We start from the raw sequence: 17337 nt of genomic DNA, 5'->3' as shown, positions 1-17337 counted from the left end.
AGGTGCTCTGAAAAAGCATTAACTGTCATGGCATATAATCATGTATATTCTGGGTATATGAAACTGAAAAATCTTTCTGCTGTAGGTAGAATGTCAGCTGACTGCAGCTATTTCCAGCCTCTTGTTTATGTCAAAACTCAGGATGGTATGAATTTACAAGAAACCTATTGGAAAAATTCCTCCAAGGGTTTCAAAAGTGTGTTTTCTGAAAATTTCTGAATGCCAGATTGATGAGAAATAACTAGTTGTCCTGTACTAAGAATTACTTTCAGAATATCCTGTTTTGACAGTATAAAGATTACTCAAAAATATACAACAAATAAAGATACAATTATTATAAAAGTACACTGAATAAATAAATAAGCCAATGAAAACGAATACACAACAGTGTCTCTCCCTTTTAAGGGGGTTGCTCACTGTATACTTTAGATTTATAGTCTTATATTATAGGTTTTCTATCGAGAAATTTCAAAATGTTTCTTAAATCTATAAAAATTGTAAGGTAAAAAAATTGAGTTCTGATCTTGTACACAGATTTCATTTTAGCAACTGAAATGGTTTTATGATTAGCACACTTGCATTCATAGACTCCACCTGCAGCAAAACTTGTCAGTAGTCAACGTGCGAGCGACATTTTTACAGCTTTGAAAATGTGCATGTAACGCATGTTGTAATTCACCATTAGCCCTTTCAAGATGGGCATCCCATATACGCATTCCCTAAGAATGTCTCTTACAACCAGGTGACCCATCCACGCATCACTAGAGATTGCATTCAGAGGATGGGTGATGCATATACGCATTTTAAGCTGGAGCGTTTTTCTGGTGGCCACTAGATGACATCCTATGTCCATTACTTTTGAAATGAAGACAGTTTTAGGTTCCTGACCTTGAGTTTGATATACAGTCAAAAGTCGTTAATCCGGACTCGTCGGGACTTCGGCGATTCCGGATTATAGATCATCAGTTTAAATCTCGTAAGATGGCATACAGAAATTCTAAAATTAAAAATATGAAACCGTAATTTATGAAATAAAGAACAATTATGATCTAAAGAGTATCAAAATTTACAAAAGAAAAAAAAAAAAAAAAAAAAAAAAACTTAATATTTATTTGTTTACTTTATTAAACTTTTCTCTCAATGTAAGTTGTTTAAGTTGCTTCATTTTATGTGATAATACTTTCTCTTTAATTCTATAAAAAGACATAATTTCTTGTTCAGTTACAAAGTTCCGCTGTTCAAGTCCCGTTAATTGCTGTGCCGAGAATACCGACTAACTTGCCAATCGAAATTTTTTTGTTTTCATTAACCTCTCTGTCACATTCTTCATGTCTTTATCCATTTTTTGCAGCAATTCCACTTTTTGTTTGTTGGACATCGAAACATACTTTCGTTTTGTAGATCCTTTGGAAGTTCCAGCATCGGAAATTCTATTTGACATAATCGAAAGTTCAAGTTTACTTTTATAAAATTGCTCTTACAGTCTGCAAAATATAATAAGCGGGATCCAATTCAAAGATTAAGGAACAATGCAATCATTAACATTAACTGAAATAGATAATTAGATAATTTTAGCTTACATCGTCCGTTATACATTAAACGCACAGACGAAAACGTATTCTGCAGTTGCGCACACGCATATGCGCAGTAGTCAAGGTCTTACGCACACGCGTAAAATGGCTGTGCGCATGCGCAGAAAGTTTTTAGCTTTGAGGTCCGGATTATGGGTGTCCGAATTAATGACTTTTGACTGTATATTGCCTGACTTTGGTATTTTACTCATCTGCTGTTGCAAAGGTTGGAGGAGGAGGGCAAGCATAAACAGAGGTGGGTTCTTTAAATCGCTGCGTGCTAATGAAAACATTCTCATGTCCGATTTATATCCAATTCCTTTTTTTATTCTATTTTTTCCTCTACAATGCACGATCTTTTAGGGCTACTGTGTGGAATTCTTTTACGTTTTGCATTGCCTTCAGATATATTACCGTTTCTTCTCTTTTTATTTAGGAAAGCCTCACCTCCAGTCTATTATGGCGGGAAGGTGCTATTTATCAGAGGAAGAATACCCTCGTATGGTTAGTGAACCATTTACTAACGGAAATGAGACTAATGATTCATTTTCTAAAGAGTTAGAACATGTGATACTTTTTCTAAGAGTTAGAAAGTGGTACTTCTCCATGCTTTGAGATTTACCACACTCAGTCTTCATTTTAAATTTTGTTACTTCTTTAATGTAAATGGTCTTTATTGTGTTGTTTTATTAATTTTAAACTTTGTTGATGGATTTTATCAATTAAAACTTTGGAATAATTTGAATAGCGCTTCCGAAAATTATTTTACAAGATAAGCAATTTTTAAAATATATTTTCATATAAAATAAAGAAAAAAAAATGTTATTAAGTACTAATTTTAACATATATAAGAGCTCAAGTAATAATCTAAAATGATACTAAAAATTATGATGCTAGAAAGGAAACTTTTTTTTTTCCTGATTTTTTGAATAAAATTAGGCTTAGCGAAGCAAAACCTCCGTCCTGTACGGTGACTGCCTTAAATTCCCATGAGCGTCTTAAACGAAGGCGCGCCATCGCGAAAAGGTTAATTAATCATTAATCAATTTTATTACATTTAAAATCCATATACATATAAAAGGGAAAATATGCCTTGTTAATTATATGCACATTTAATTAGAAATTTTCATTTAACTCCTCAAGCACATATATCACTAAATCTACTAATATATGAGTAAAGCAAGTATTTTAAATCACTACTAATTATGGAAAAAATCAGAATCCATAAATCATATATCTTTATTCCGGATTTGATTTCCACAGGGAAATAAAATTTAAAAAAAATAGATAACCAAGAATAATACATATAATTATTAGAAAAATACTTATACCGTAATTTCCGGAGAAAAGGCCACATCAGCATAAACGCCGCACTCGAGAAAATTGGCAGGAAAAAAAATTTAAATTGCACAGAAACGTCACATCAGTCTAAACGCCACAATAGATGAAATTGCACATGACATCATCGTGGGCCATATAGATGCAAAATCTCAACCTAAGTCCTGATGTATGACATATCAGTTAAAATGCATGAAATGAAACCATAACTCTAAAATAAATTAAAGGTAAGTAATGTTGAAAACATATTTATGTTCACATATATACTTATATTTACCCACTAAAGAAGTCCATATTTGTAATACTCAGACTAGATTATAAAAAATGTTGCAACAACGAAATATTAAATTTGGATGACAAAAGGAAATTTTACTTACAAAAGGAATTACAGCAAACTATACATTATATGAAGCCATCAAAATCTGATTCTTCACTATTTAAATTAAAAAGATTTAGTAAATCCTGATCTAAGTTCCAAGTTTTCCAGATCGTCACATTCATCCTCTTGGTTTACAGTCTCTTTATATAAGGATATAATTTCAGCTTCTTTGAACCCTGCTATTATTGACGATGTTTTTACTGATTTCTACGCACTTCCTACCCACTCTGCAACTTCATCATAAGCTGCTCTACGCATTTTACCGCTTTTGGTATACGTATGCAATCCTTCACTCATCCAACACTCTCACCACTTTCGGACTTCAGCTTTGAAGGATTTATTACCTGACTAATCTAATGGTTGTAAGATTTTTGTCAAACCACCAGGAATTACTGCTATGGTCATAAACAATTTTTGACATCTTGTTTTCACCGACTCAAGTAAATAAATCTCAAGTAAATGAACGCATGGAATCCATTATCAATAACCCTTTTGGTTGGAAAAACGATCCCTTACGACACTGCCAAACTTTTTGTAGCGACTCATGCATGATTGTTTCGCACATCCAGCTGTTCTCGTTTGCATAAATAATTACATCATTAGGAAAATCTCCCTTCAGAATAGTCTTTCATTTAAAAATGATCATTGGCTTTAGCTTGTCACCGTTCGCGGCACAAGCTAACACACATGTAAATGACGTTCTTTCATGCCCCATCGTAAGCACAGATACAGTTTTTGCACCAGTTTCATCAACAGTTCTGTTTGCAGGAGAGTCAAAAGCTAACCGCGTTTCATCCATGTTTATTAGCTGTGACCAAAGAAGTTTTTTTTTTTTTTTTTTTTTTTTTTTTTATTTCAATAATATCTGTCACATATTTTAGAAAAGATGCCTTTTTATCCTGTTAGTCCATTGGTAATTGTTGTTCGACTGTTGTTCTAGTACACACAGAAATATTTTTTCTTTTCATAAATCTGCTAAACCAGCAAGGCCCTCCTTTGAAATCATTTATATTCATTTGTTTTGCTATAAATTTTGCTTGTAAGTGAATTTTTACAGTCGAAATTGCCATTCCCTTTCCTCGTTGCTCCTTTATCCAGTTTGCAAGGTCGTCCTCTAGATTCGGCCTCCTTACAGTATTACATCTTTTGGCTCGTTTCTGTTGTGGCATATTTTTAAGAAGTTCTTTTTCACTTCTCCAACGTCGAATACATCTCTCGCCCACTTCAAACTCTCGAGCTGCTGCTCTATTTCCAATTTGTTCAGCACGTAAAATTACATTAAGCTTAAAACCAGCAGTAAAGCTTCTGTACTGTTTAGGTGACATTTTCAAAAATTTCCCTTTCCCTTCGTACTTAAAAACTATCCAACAAGTACTTGTACCCAAACTGATGGAAATCTGTATCTGGCAGAATGCCAAGAAAAATCGATTCATGCTAAAGAGGAAATACGTCAGAGTTCTTTATTGCGAGGCAGATGGAGTCGTGTCCGCCTTTGGAAAAAATTGCAGAAAAGGCAGGGGTGGGGAGAGGATGGGTCCTCTAAGATTCATCGAATGGCAGAGGAGAGAGACTATTCAAACTGATGAGAATGTTGACTTGAAAGGAAAAAGAATGTTATTGTTCTGAGAATCCCGTTTAGGGTGAATAAGGCATGTAGGTCCGTTCAAGGGAAAAAATGTAAACAAAATAACGTTCGCAAAAAGCAACTGAGTGGTCTTTTGTGTAGGAAGCACCAGTCTGTGTACAATGACAAGGCCATCCAAACTATGTATAATGACCATCATAGGAAATATTTTATTTTTAGTGCACCTAAACACCGCATGGGTAGAAATGCCGTCCCCGCTGAAAATTTAAGTTTTCAGCACGTCGCAAGCTTAAGTTCTGATTTTGAGAATGTTTTTTTATAACACAGTTCTTCATTTGCCTGCATATTTATTTTTTCAATCAAAACTGCTTAGAGTTTTAGGACCTAAATTTGGTTGAAATTCCATCTGATTTTTTTTAACAATAGAAAAAATTCTTTCGCAAGCTACATTTGAATGAGGTATTATTAAGACAGCAAGCATTACAGTAGGCAGTACTTTGTATTTAATACACCCATTCATATTTTTTAATTTGGCAATTTCTCCCCATGCTGTATCAATACGCAAATCTACAATTTCTTTCAAATCATATACTTTATACATAGAAAATTCAATTTCCACTTTATTAAGATATTTTTCATCAATAATGGATGGAAAAGTATTCATCAAGTAAAGAAAAAATGGAAATGAAACTACAGTTCTCAAGTTGATGTCAGCAACTTGAGCATGTTTTAGAAATGGATCACTTAGTGGAAATTTATCTATTATATATGAACGTGCAGTTACAAAAAAAAGCTCGCACAGAATTGAAAAATGATTTCACTTCACTTTCATTCAACTTAGCTTTTTATAAATATAGTCTTGTTTCCCACACCAATTATTAAATTTTCATTTTCTTTTTCTTTACTATACTTCTGAAATGGAATAGATGTTGGAGCAAAATCTTCATTTTCTTTAGAAATTACTGATGATTTTACGAATCTAACAAATATAATTCATGAAAAGTTCAACAAGTTCTCTTCTCAATTTGTGTATATAAGGAGCTTGTTGTTGCAAATTAATATTTACTGTTGTAAACAAAGATGAAGTATTTTTCAAAAATAACAAGTATGGTTTGGTGGTAGATGATTGTAAATTTTTTTTTAATGTTTTGCAATCTCTTTCTTTCATTCTCACTGTTATCTGGTTGATCCCCCAAAAAATTAATGACAGCATCCCAATGTTCCAAAATCCTTGTTATAAATTCTACAAGAGACAATATCTCGTACTGCAGTATTTCAGAATTTTATGAGATTTTCCATTATGTCCCAAAATGTGTTGAGCAACTTTGAAGCTATGCTTCCGTTTCGAACTTTTCTCCAGATAAAAATATATATCTATTAACAACATTTCGATTTCTGAGCCAATTAATTTTTCAGTAGCCATTTTTGCAGTTATATACAAGAGGTGGCATGGACAACCTCAGATGATTATGCTTGGTTGCTTGGTTGATGCATTCTGATAAATAATGCTACACCTTTAAACTTTCAAATCATATTACTAGCATTATCTGAAGGAAATTATAAGTGAATTTTCCATTCTAAACCTTTGCTTTTAAAGTTTTCATTTATACAATTAAAAATACCTTCTCCTGTATTATTCAGGCATTCTAAAATAGAAATCAATGACCCAATTATCACTCCCTTTTCTTTACTATAATATGTTATAATCAATGGGTACAGTTTATTATCATTGTTATTATTACTTCCATCAGTACTTAGAGAAAATGTATTGCACACTGATTTTATAATATCGGCAGCAGTACTTTCTGCAAGCGTTTTCACAATAGCAGCAGTTTTGGTATGACTGCAGCTAAATTTTTTTGCTATGGCAGAATCTGGAAACATTGCTTTGGAATGATCTGAAACAGAAAGCGGTAGATTATGTTCAATCAAAAATCGAACAAAATAGCATTCGGCTTTTATAGGATCTGTTTCATCATCTTTTATTAAGAAATTCATTATTTCTTTAGATTTTACAGTGCCAAGTTCTTTATGTGTTTGAGGAAAATCATGCCATTTACAGTCATCTTTTCCACCATGTCTAGCTGAGAAGTCTTTGTTGCATACATTGTAGTGGGCATGATTCACAGGAATTTTGTATGTTTTAATGCATGGAAATTCTGAAGAATATGAATTTTTAAATTGCTACTTTGATCATTTTGGCTTCTTCATTCGAGGTAGCATCATTAACCCCTTAACTGCCGTGGAAAACGTACAAGATTGATTTCCCAGTGCCACAGTTTTTCACATAGGTGCGCATAGTTATGCGATGTATTAGGGGGGAAATAAGTGCAAGTTTTAATTTCTAGAAACTGTTTACTTTCACAAAATAATGAATAAAAGAAAAAAAATGAATGCACAAAATTTAATGTTTTGAGTAAAAGCATAATAAAAATTATGTTTTTATAATAAAAAAGATCCCTAAAATGGAGTTTCGATCAATTCATTTTTAGACCAGTAAAGTGTAATATCAGGTTTCAATGTTATAGTTTGTGAAATCAGTATGCCTAAAAAAAAAAACATATATTTCTTCTGAACTGGTTGAATGCCACGATTTTGTTCTTGATTTTTTGTTTGCAGTGTGTTGGTTCATATACTTATCTACAAAGCGGTTAGTTTCAGTAACAATATGAAGCACGAGCGGTTCAAAAAAAGATAAATGGGTTTGAAACATCCGTTATATCTTTCTTTATTCCTGGAACCTACTAACAAAAAGTAAACGAAAACGGAGGACACAGAATTTTAAAAAATACGTTTTATTGAAACAACACCAGCCAATACCACGCAGTCATTACTTTCATCGCTTTAGACACACCCCTCTCTCCAATTTCTCGCCACACTTCTCTGAAATAGTATCCTCCTTTGCATACTTTGTCAAGGTCATTGTTGTGTTGCATTCCAAAGCTTTGCGAATAATTTTAGGGGTAGCAGTGCAAAGCAAATGATAGTATTTTGGAAGGACGTATATATACGCTCGGGGCAGTTAACGCATCATCTGAGCAAGGCATATATATACGCCCGTGGCAGTTAAGGGGTTAAAAAGAACTTCCACCTGAATCACAGTTCACAAGACACAAGCTAAGCTCTCGCCGTAATCTAAACAATGGAGCAGAATGCAGGCTAAACACGCGGCAGCAATGAACCTGGGAGACAGACAGACAAAGTAGACACATGTTGCAGGGTACTATTGACAAGTCATTAATGGTTGGAGTTACTGATCTACGATTGACTATTCTTCAACACATGATATATGATGACACAAATATTCAGCCAATCATCAGATGAATTAGTTGCTTCCATTTTGCATACTGGTTCATCTACCCTGTTTCTGTAAAATCCCCAAGTTTTTTCCATACTTTTTGTAGCTCGTAGTTTTTCATGAATTTCCATAGCCAACTACGGAGAGTCCGTAGTAGTTGCAGTCTATGTTACATTAAGAATTAATTAATCCCTGCGCCAAATATTAAATGTAGGGCATAAGATTTGATATTTAAAATAAAGCTGTTGATGAAGCAAAGTCGAATGATAGGGGGAAAATTTGTTGTAATATTATTTTGTGACAAATTAATTTTGTGTGAAAGCTTGTAATCATTTAATAAATAATTAATTTGCAACAAAATACTTGATCAGTTGCATTCTTATTAACAGTATTTTTTGCATGTCCACATTATTTTAGGTTTTCTAAATAGTGCCTGTATTTAACTATTTTAAAATGAGAATTTGAAGTTGAATGAAATAATTATGAGAAAGCTCATGGTGAGGCAATGCCGTGTACAATTTGCTTGTATCTGATTTCTGCACCCAGAAAGATATATGAGAAAATCCTGAAAGAATTCCATATATCAGTTTTTTTTTATAAGGGGGAAAAAAAAATTATATAAATTAATGTTTCGTTATGTTTGTTTCTTTTGCTGGTAGCAATAACTAAATGTGCTTTCAAAGTATGTAATCTTTCTTTTTAAATATACTCCCTCCACCACCAATTAAGATTCTGTATTTTGTATAGTAAGAAAGCAAGAGAAATTCTGTGAAAAACAGAACTCATTTTCTGTGCAGGCAAGCTGGATGTACAAAGAAAGATACTTCAAACCAAAGAGTGGTACTGCAGGCCTCATAGATTCTTAAACCAGCCCATTTTTTGATACTCTGAATTAGAACTTTTTTTCTGATTCTGTATTCATCTTCACCATCAAATGAAATCAAATCTCAAAATTTTAAACATATTTTATTGAAATTTACTTTGTTATTTATTAAATTAGTATTTTCTTGGCAGAATTCTCATCTTCTAATTGTGCTTATTCTAAAATACAAATCTAATGGACTTTTTTTTTTCAAGTTATTAACACAAATGAAATAATTCTCGTACAATATACTCATGTCACTCATAGCTTTAACATGGAAAACTCTAGAAATAAATGATTTAAATTATGAAGATTAAATTTGCCATTCATAGTCTGCCTCTGTTGAGTGAGGGTTAAGTTCTGAAAAAGTGAATGCAGATATCTAGTACTAGTTTTCTGTATTCCAATTCATAAATAGTCCTGCAAGAAAGTCTTAATTAAAACCCCCTCCCAGTTTCTTATCTATAACCAAAACTTCATATCTTTTTAGAGTATTTCTTAGGCTTATTTTTATCAGAAAAATATTAATATACCTTTTCTTTTTCAGCATTGCCAACTTTGATTGTTTTTTACGAAATCTATTGATAAAAGAAAACGCCGAAGTTCCACGCTTCCTTGAAAATGGTACAACCTGGCAAGATTTAACTCCGGAAGAAAAGGCAAGTGCTGATTTATTAATGAATCAGTCTTATTCTAATTATAGAATAAAAAACTTTAACTTTTTTTTTTATTATTTATTTGTTTGGGTGCAGTTTTGATGCATTTATATTGATCAACCTGGTCTAATATAAAATCAACAGTATGAGTACAAGTGTATGTTATTAAGATTTTACATGCGTAAAAAAAAATTTTTTTTTTTTTGGTTTTCAGTTAGGAACACTAAAGTGGCTTATTGATCATGTTTATCAAGAAAAGGAAGAAGACATTGCTGATTATTTGGATGAAAATTATTGTCCTGATGATTTGGTAGGTATTTGTTTGCGGTGTCTTTTTTCTCCAAAGGGGCTTTGTCCCTGAAGGACTATTGTTTTCATTTTGCGTTGAAAATTTTAAAAGGCTGTATCACTTTTCAAATCGCTACCAAATACTATCGCCCTGCATTATATTTGAAGAAATTAAATAATGAAGAATCTGCATAAATGTATGTATGTTTCTCGGATTGTGATAAAACAACAGTACCTAGAGACATCCAATTTTGAATGATGTAATCCTACTGCAAATATGGGCATCTGAAAGCCGAAATTTAGATTTTGTTTTATTATATATTTCATATTTTATAAAACTTTAACAAATTTTTTATTAACAAACTCAACAATTTAAAAGTGAGCAATGGGAACACTCTATGGGGGTCGGGGGAACCTTTTTATCTCCAGCACCCGCAACTGTGTATTGGAAATTCTAAAGATATGCTCATTTTAAAATTATTTTAAAATTATTAAATAAAAGTAACACACAAAACGTTAAAAAATAGCCCCTTTGGGTGTAATTTTAAAATCTGAATACATTCAGATTTTTTTAAATTTTATTTTAAAATACATTTACATTATTGTGAAGGATCAAAATGTACTTCATTAGTTTTGAAGTGGAGACAAACTCAGAGGGGATTGATAATAGTTATCAAGAGAAACTGTGGAACATGTTGTCACAAGGCATATTTAAACAGTGAAAATACTTATGCGGGATCTAATGTCTAGTGTGGATGAGAGAAAATGCAAAAATTATTGCAGGGATTGATCATAGTAGCAACTGCAATGTCATTACAAAGCCCTCAGTGATGAAGAAATATTTGTATGTTCGAAGGTACTAGGCTTGTTGCTAAAGTCTGCGTTATGAGATTCTGAGATGTCTTTGTGGATTTCGCATAATTGAAACCCAAACAACGAATTTGATGTCCAATAATCATGGAGCCTGCGCATTAAGTCTGCTATGTCTCGTTTATTTTCTGGGCTGCTAACTAATTTTGCAATTTTTACTAACTAAACATGGTTTGCAATATCTGTTCCACTGGATGCCTATTGTTACCCATCTGGGTTCATTTATGCTTTAGCAGAAAAACCCTGTATTCTCATGGTGATTAAAAAGTTGGTTAACCTGAAATTTCAGGGAGTATATTGATTTAACTAAAGTGATAAATCACCATACCATCATGTATGCTAGACTTTCTGTTATTTGCAGCATCCAACTTACATAAAGCTCACTGAAAGTTCTGTGAAAGGAGTAAGATGATGGGAGATCATGCATTTAAAATAGGGTAAAGAGAAAGTCAATGACATTTGATTAGAAGGCAATGAATTTTCCTGCTGGAGTAGTTAAATCATTTCCATTGTCAAATACTTGGAAGTTATTCTTCATGATAAATTCAGAACTTTAAATTTTCCTCATCCATGCCTGTGTTTAAGAAATGAAATTTTGTGTTGTGATTTTACCTTCTCAACAGAGATTAAATGTCATAAGTTCTTTGCTTCATGGATTATTTTCATTACTTGTTTTTCTGTCTTCACCTCCAGTCAGCTGTTTAAGAGAATTTACATATATGAGGGTTATGTTGCTAATATGATAAATCTGGTATATGTGGAAGTAGTTTTCTTTTTCCCAAACATTTTTTTTTTTTTTTCCTTAGTTAACTGACATTCTGATCTTCCTGTCTATGTGTGTGGTATGTCTTAGAAGATCATTGTATAATTTTGTTATTGATCAATTCAGTCTTAATTTACTTCATTTATTCATCAGTTTTTATGTAGAGTTAACACTGTATTTGAAAATTTTACATGTTTAGAACTGAAAACATTTCAGAGCTCATTAAAAACATGTCAAAAAAATGTGGATTTTTCTGCTCTAATTCTACAGTGAATTGTTCTATTTCTTGTTGTAATTAATCTAAGAATTATGCTTCTTCGAGAATGTATTTATTAAGTCATATAGAAATTCCACAGAACCAAGTGACTGGTTAAAGAATAGACTATTGATTATTGAACAGATTATTTTTATCTTATGCATCTTCCAAGAAAAGTAATATCAAAATAATCCCTTGATTTATAGCGACAGTGATGAGAGATTCCTTTTTCTTTTTAAAATGAGACTTTTATATTTCTAAACAATTCTATATTTGCAATAGTTAAATTTTGAAACATTTTGAAAAATTTGAAACATACATTTGAAAATGTATGTACCCTCTTTTGTTTCATTTAAAAGTGCTCTAAACCAACTGATAACATTTTCAGAGTTACCTACAGTTCACATGCTTACTTGCCTTTCTTTATCAGCTTGTAGATTTTGTGTTGACTAGTACATATACGACTGGGCGAACTGTGTGCATCACTTATTTTTAAATGTTGCATCAGCTCAAAAAAATTGCTATCCACTACTACTAATTAAAAAAAAAAAAGATTGAATACTGCAATTCAAATTTTTATTTAAAACATGCATTAGCAATAATTTGCCTGTTTTTTAAATATTCTGTCAGTTGATTTTAAATTTTTTAAACATGTTTTAAGTCTGTGAGCATTTGATTATGTGACTTTTTTCTTACAAGCACATTGTGTGTCGGATTTAGTGTATGTTATTGAATATTACAGCATATCTGCATTTTATTTCTTTCAGTGTTATAGTTATGAGTGTTTTACATACTAGTTAATTTTTCGTTGTGAACCGATTCCTTATAGAACTGCAATTTCAAGCATCCTAGTTTATTCTTTCTCAATTTAATTTCCATTCTCCTGAAGCTACTTGTTTGCAGATCTGTGCTGCTCCAACATTACATTTCTGATGATCCCTTTCGAGAGCAAATTTTTACATAAAGAAGGAAATGATGAGAATTACAAGTAAATAAAATGTGTGTATATGGATGTATTTTGTAGTGCATGGAGGCAGGTGTTACTGTTTTTTTAGTATGAAGAAATCTGTCTGAGGAAAATTTCTTGCAATTAAAATAAGAAGTTGTTGCCACTTCTGTCATAAAAATGTTTTCAGTTGTCTTCCAACAGTGGTAGCATTATCTGTTGTAGCTACAGTAGTTAGTCATTTGAGCATCAGATTCATCATACAATATGATATTGAGAAACTTGTATGATAAGTCTTATATTAAGCCAACTGAGTCTAAAGACCACTAACAAGAGCTTGCACCTTTGCTGAACACTAGTGCAAAAATTTCTTAATCGATTCCTGTTCGGTTTATATATTAAAAATGTGTATGAGTGAAATTGTTCTTTGTTATTCCATTATATTCTTAACTTTTGGTGTAAGAATATTGAAAACAACACTTTTTCATAAAAATGTTTATTATAACATTACATGTATGTTAAATATATTAACTGATCATTGATATCAAATTTGAATAAATATTATAACTACTATGTGTTTTTAATTTGGTTGTATTTGATGCGTCTTGTGTTATACGAGGGCCATCCAGGAAGTAGATTACGTTTCCGTCTGTGTCCGCTAGGGGCGGGGCTAGCGCGGCCATCTTGGGGTCAGAGCGTTGCGCAGCTCAGTCTGCATCTAGCCGTGCTAGTGAAAGGTTCGTGCTGTGCTCCGTTCAGATACTGTGACGGTTTGAAATGTCTGCGTTAATTGAAAATCCCGCGAGCTGCGAGGTGCGCTCAGTAATAAGGTTTCTGACTGCAAAAAACTGTAAACCGATAGAAATCTATCGGCAGCTTCGTGAAGTGTATGGGGACAACATTATCACTGAAGGTGGAGTGCGTCAGTGTGTCATAAGATTTCAAAATGGCCGAACCAATGTTCACGATGAAGATCGAAGTGGGAGACCCAGCATAGTGACCGCTGAACTTCTCGAAAAAGTCGATGCTAAAGTCCGTGAAAATCGAAATTTCACAATAACGGAACTTTCTTTGAGTTTTCCACAAATTTCGCGAAGTTTGTTGCACGAAATCATCAGCGAAAAGCTTGGTTACCACAAGTTTTGTGCAAGATGGATTCCAAAAATCTTGACAGAGGACCACAAAAATCAGCGAATGGCTGCAGCGTTGAACTTTTTGGACGCTTACCATAAGGATGGTGACTCTTTACTCGATCGCATTGTTACTGGTGACGAAACATGTGAACTGTGAAACGAAATTGCAATCAATGCGTTTTGATGACGACGCACAGCTGCAAGAAGAGGTAACGAAGTGGTTGAAGGCGCAGGCGGCCGAATTTTTCGACGAAGGAATTTCCAAGCTCGTACATCGCTACGATAAATGCCTTAATTTGTATGGTGACTATGTAGAAAAGTAGTATTTGAGTGTGGCTTTCATCTGTATATAATAAAATTTGTTTCCTATACTTTGTTTATTTTTTTATTCCAAAACGTAATCTACTTTCTGGATAGCCCTCGTATTTTTAATTTGGGGATCTAGTTTCTTTGTAATCTGATTTTTAAATATTTTGTGGATCTGTGTGAACATTGCGATTTTATTTATCTTTTAGGGATATATAGCATCTGTAAAGGATATTGTGATTTTATTTATCTTTTAGGGATATATAGCATCTATAAAGGATATTGTGATTTTATTCATCTTTTAGGGATATATAGCATCTATAAAGGATATTGTGATTTTATTCATCTTTTAGGGATACATAGCTTCTATAAAGGATATAATAAAAGGTTACTCTGTAGTGCAGGTATCTGGTAATATATGATGAGTATTTCTTCGTATTTCTGGATGGGATTAGACTAAGGCCAAATTGAGACCAAGCTTCACTGGCTGTGTTAAGTAAATTAAGTTCTTAAGACCATGCCTAAGGTATTAATGTTATTCATTTCTGTGTCTAAATTATTAATTGTTGGTAAAAATGTCAATTTTGGTGTGCTTATTATAAATTGAAATTGAGTTAAGATAGTGCTGGATTGACAATTCTGCTGGCATTGAACAATGTTTTTCCTGCTGCTGAAGGGTTAAAGTGATCATCTAGTTTTACTAGTCTGTTTGCTAATTGCATGAAAATTAATTTCACTCTTCATAAATTTCATGTTCATTAATTACTGTGTTTTAAACATCTGAGTGCTTATGTTTTTATATTGTACTATTGTAATGTATTTATTTATTTAGAGAGGTATTTGTGCGGGACAAGATGCCTTTAACAATGTGTACTGGTATTTGGATGGTAAGTAATTGCCGGTAAGCACAATACTGTTCTTTCTTCTCCTTTAACAGGAGATTTGAGCATAATGCTGAATAAGCAAATAAATAGTAGTTTTTAAGCCCCCTTTTTTTTCTGATTAAAGAAGCTAATAAAATGCATTTGCATGTGTCATATGGAATGTATTTATCCATCAGTTTTAATTTTCCTTTATGCATTAGATTTAAGGTTGTATCGGGAATTTTCCCATAAGAAGCAAAGTAAGAAGGATTGGGAATGTGTGTGTTTAACCCTCTCCGACTGGCATTCTTTTATCAAGCAATTTCGGAAAACTTCTAATGTGCAAGAAAAGGAATTGTATACTTATCTAAACTTTGAATTGTTTCCCATTGTTGAGCTTGAACTTCTGGTAAGTAAATAATTCTTTACATATTAGGTAATGAAGTATTTTAATAAATACCTGTTTTTAGCTGTTTGTGCAGTTGAAACTGTGATAGTTGCACTTTATTATTCTACATATTCATCAGTGAAACTGTTCTCAAAAGTATGGATACTGAAGCATGTTTGATTGTCAGTATGTACGAGAAAAGAAAGAACTATGTACAGAGTAGGAAGAAAGTAACTAGCTATGGAAAAATGAAAATATTTTAATATATTTAGAATTTCTCGGAAAATTACAGTTTTAGAATAGTATTGCATACTTGCATACTTCACTGTGACATGATATATGAAAATATATTAATATTTATAGAATTTCTTGGAAAATTATAGTTTTAGAATAGTATTACATGCATATTTTACCGTGACATGATATTTTCTATGTGATACCAGATATCATGTATGGTAGTTGATGATGTAGCACGAATACATTTGAACCCTTTTATCTTGCTTGGAACATCAATAAAATTGTACATTCAAACTGGCATGTCAGCATATTTTGAAATTACCATACAAGCTTGGCGAGATTTCATTTCCAGGATGTTATTTTGAATGATGAAGGTCAGCTGATTACTGAATAGGCTCCCTGAATTCCAAGTCTCACACCTTGCTTCTTTTCTGAGCTTAGGCAAAGGATGAGGTGCACAAGACTAAATCATGCTCTTTGGAACAGATGGAGGTATGGCTTCTAGTTGTGATCTCAGATATCCTGAATATTGTTATGACAATATATTCCATGCCCTTTCAATAGAGGAAAGTTGGTAGAGAGTAGAGTTAGAGGATCCACTCGTAAACTAATTTACTTTACTGAATGAATGATCATCACTTCAGCGAAAATGAAACAAGTTCTTTAACAGTTCACCGAGAGCTGTTGTTGGGAAGCATGCCAAAAATTTGATTTCTCTTAATGTTTTTTATGTGTGTATTATTCATGTATATATGTATGCTTTTGATTTGATTGTGTTCCATCTAGTATTTAAAAAAAAACATTAAACAACACATCTCAGCAAAACTGACCACCCTTGTTTGCAAATGGAAGGAGTTTTTTCCCCTTATGTATGGCATTTTCGAGGATCTGTTTAAAGTATGTAAATTATAAGTGCTCAGTTTCCTCTTCGGGCTCTTCCTTCTTTAGCTGTGGATCTGGTTCCTATGGAAACTTCATTATTCACTCCTTTCATCACTCCGGCACTTCTCCCTTGCCCCAAATCTGGATTCTGTGTAGTCTTCATTGTTTGCTCTTTTCGTTTCAGTGGAGCTCTTCCTTTTGAGTTTAATTTTGATTCTTTGAATACTGTGTCATAGTATAGGTATAGCTATGTATATTAGGTATTACCTTTTTTATATAATATTATTGTAACATTTACGTAAAATAATAAATTATATTTTTATTTATTTACTTACATTACTAATGTCTTGTAGTCAAGAGCTGTGAATTTCTCTTTAATCTTTTGATTTACATATATTTATCAACATAAATGTTTCCATCTGATCTATTTTTTCAAGCTCATAGAACAAAATGGCGACCCTATCGTGTAGAAAAACATCAAGTGATATGTGGTATCATTTTGTCAAATTAAATTTAAAAAAAAAAAAAAAAAGAGAGAGAGAGAGAGAGAGAATGCCCGTATTGTAAGCAGACATGTTCCTGTTCTTTGGGATCAGCCAAAATAAATTTCTATTTATTTTTACACTGTGCTGTGTAGTAGCAACAAAATAGCTATTATAATAATAAAATAATATAATGTCTAATGTGGGTGAGTTTAATTTTCATTATTTTTTAAC

General features: G+C 32.5%; 1 protein-coding gene across 1 annotated transcript in view; it reads left to right on the top strand.

Moving 5' to 3' along the window:
- Positions 1–17337, top strand: part of lgs (BCL9 domain-containing protein legless) — a 228465-nt gene that overhangs the window by 173653 nt on the left and 37475 nt on the right. Inside the window, exons 4-7 of the mRNA XM_085807268.1 lie at positions 9581–9692; positions 9904–9999; positions 15084–15138; positions 15336–15523. Of these exons, the coding sequence (XP_085663394.1) occupies positions 9581–9692; positions 9904–9999; positions 15084–15138; positions 15336–15523 (451 nt within the window). The remainder of the gene's footprint in view (positions 1–9580; positions 9693–9903; positions 10000–15083; positions 15139–15335; positions 15524–17337) is intronic.

This window comes from Stegodyphus dumicola, chromosome X1 (assembly GCF_044657685.1).
Source record: "Stegodyphus dumicola isolate Sdum_Otavi_A_Nest chromosome X1, ASM4465768v1".
Taxonomy (NCBI): Eukaryota; Metazoa; Arthropoda; class Arachnida; order Araneae; family Eresidae; genus Stegodyphus; species Stegodyphus dumicola.
The sequence above is the reverse complement of the archived record's forward strand: the minus strand, read 5'-3'. Positions and strand labels throughout refer to the sequence as shown.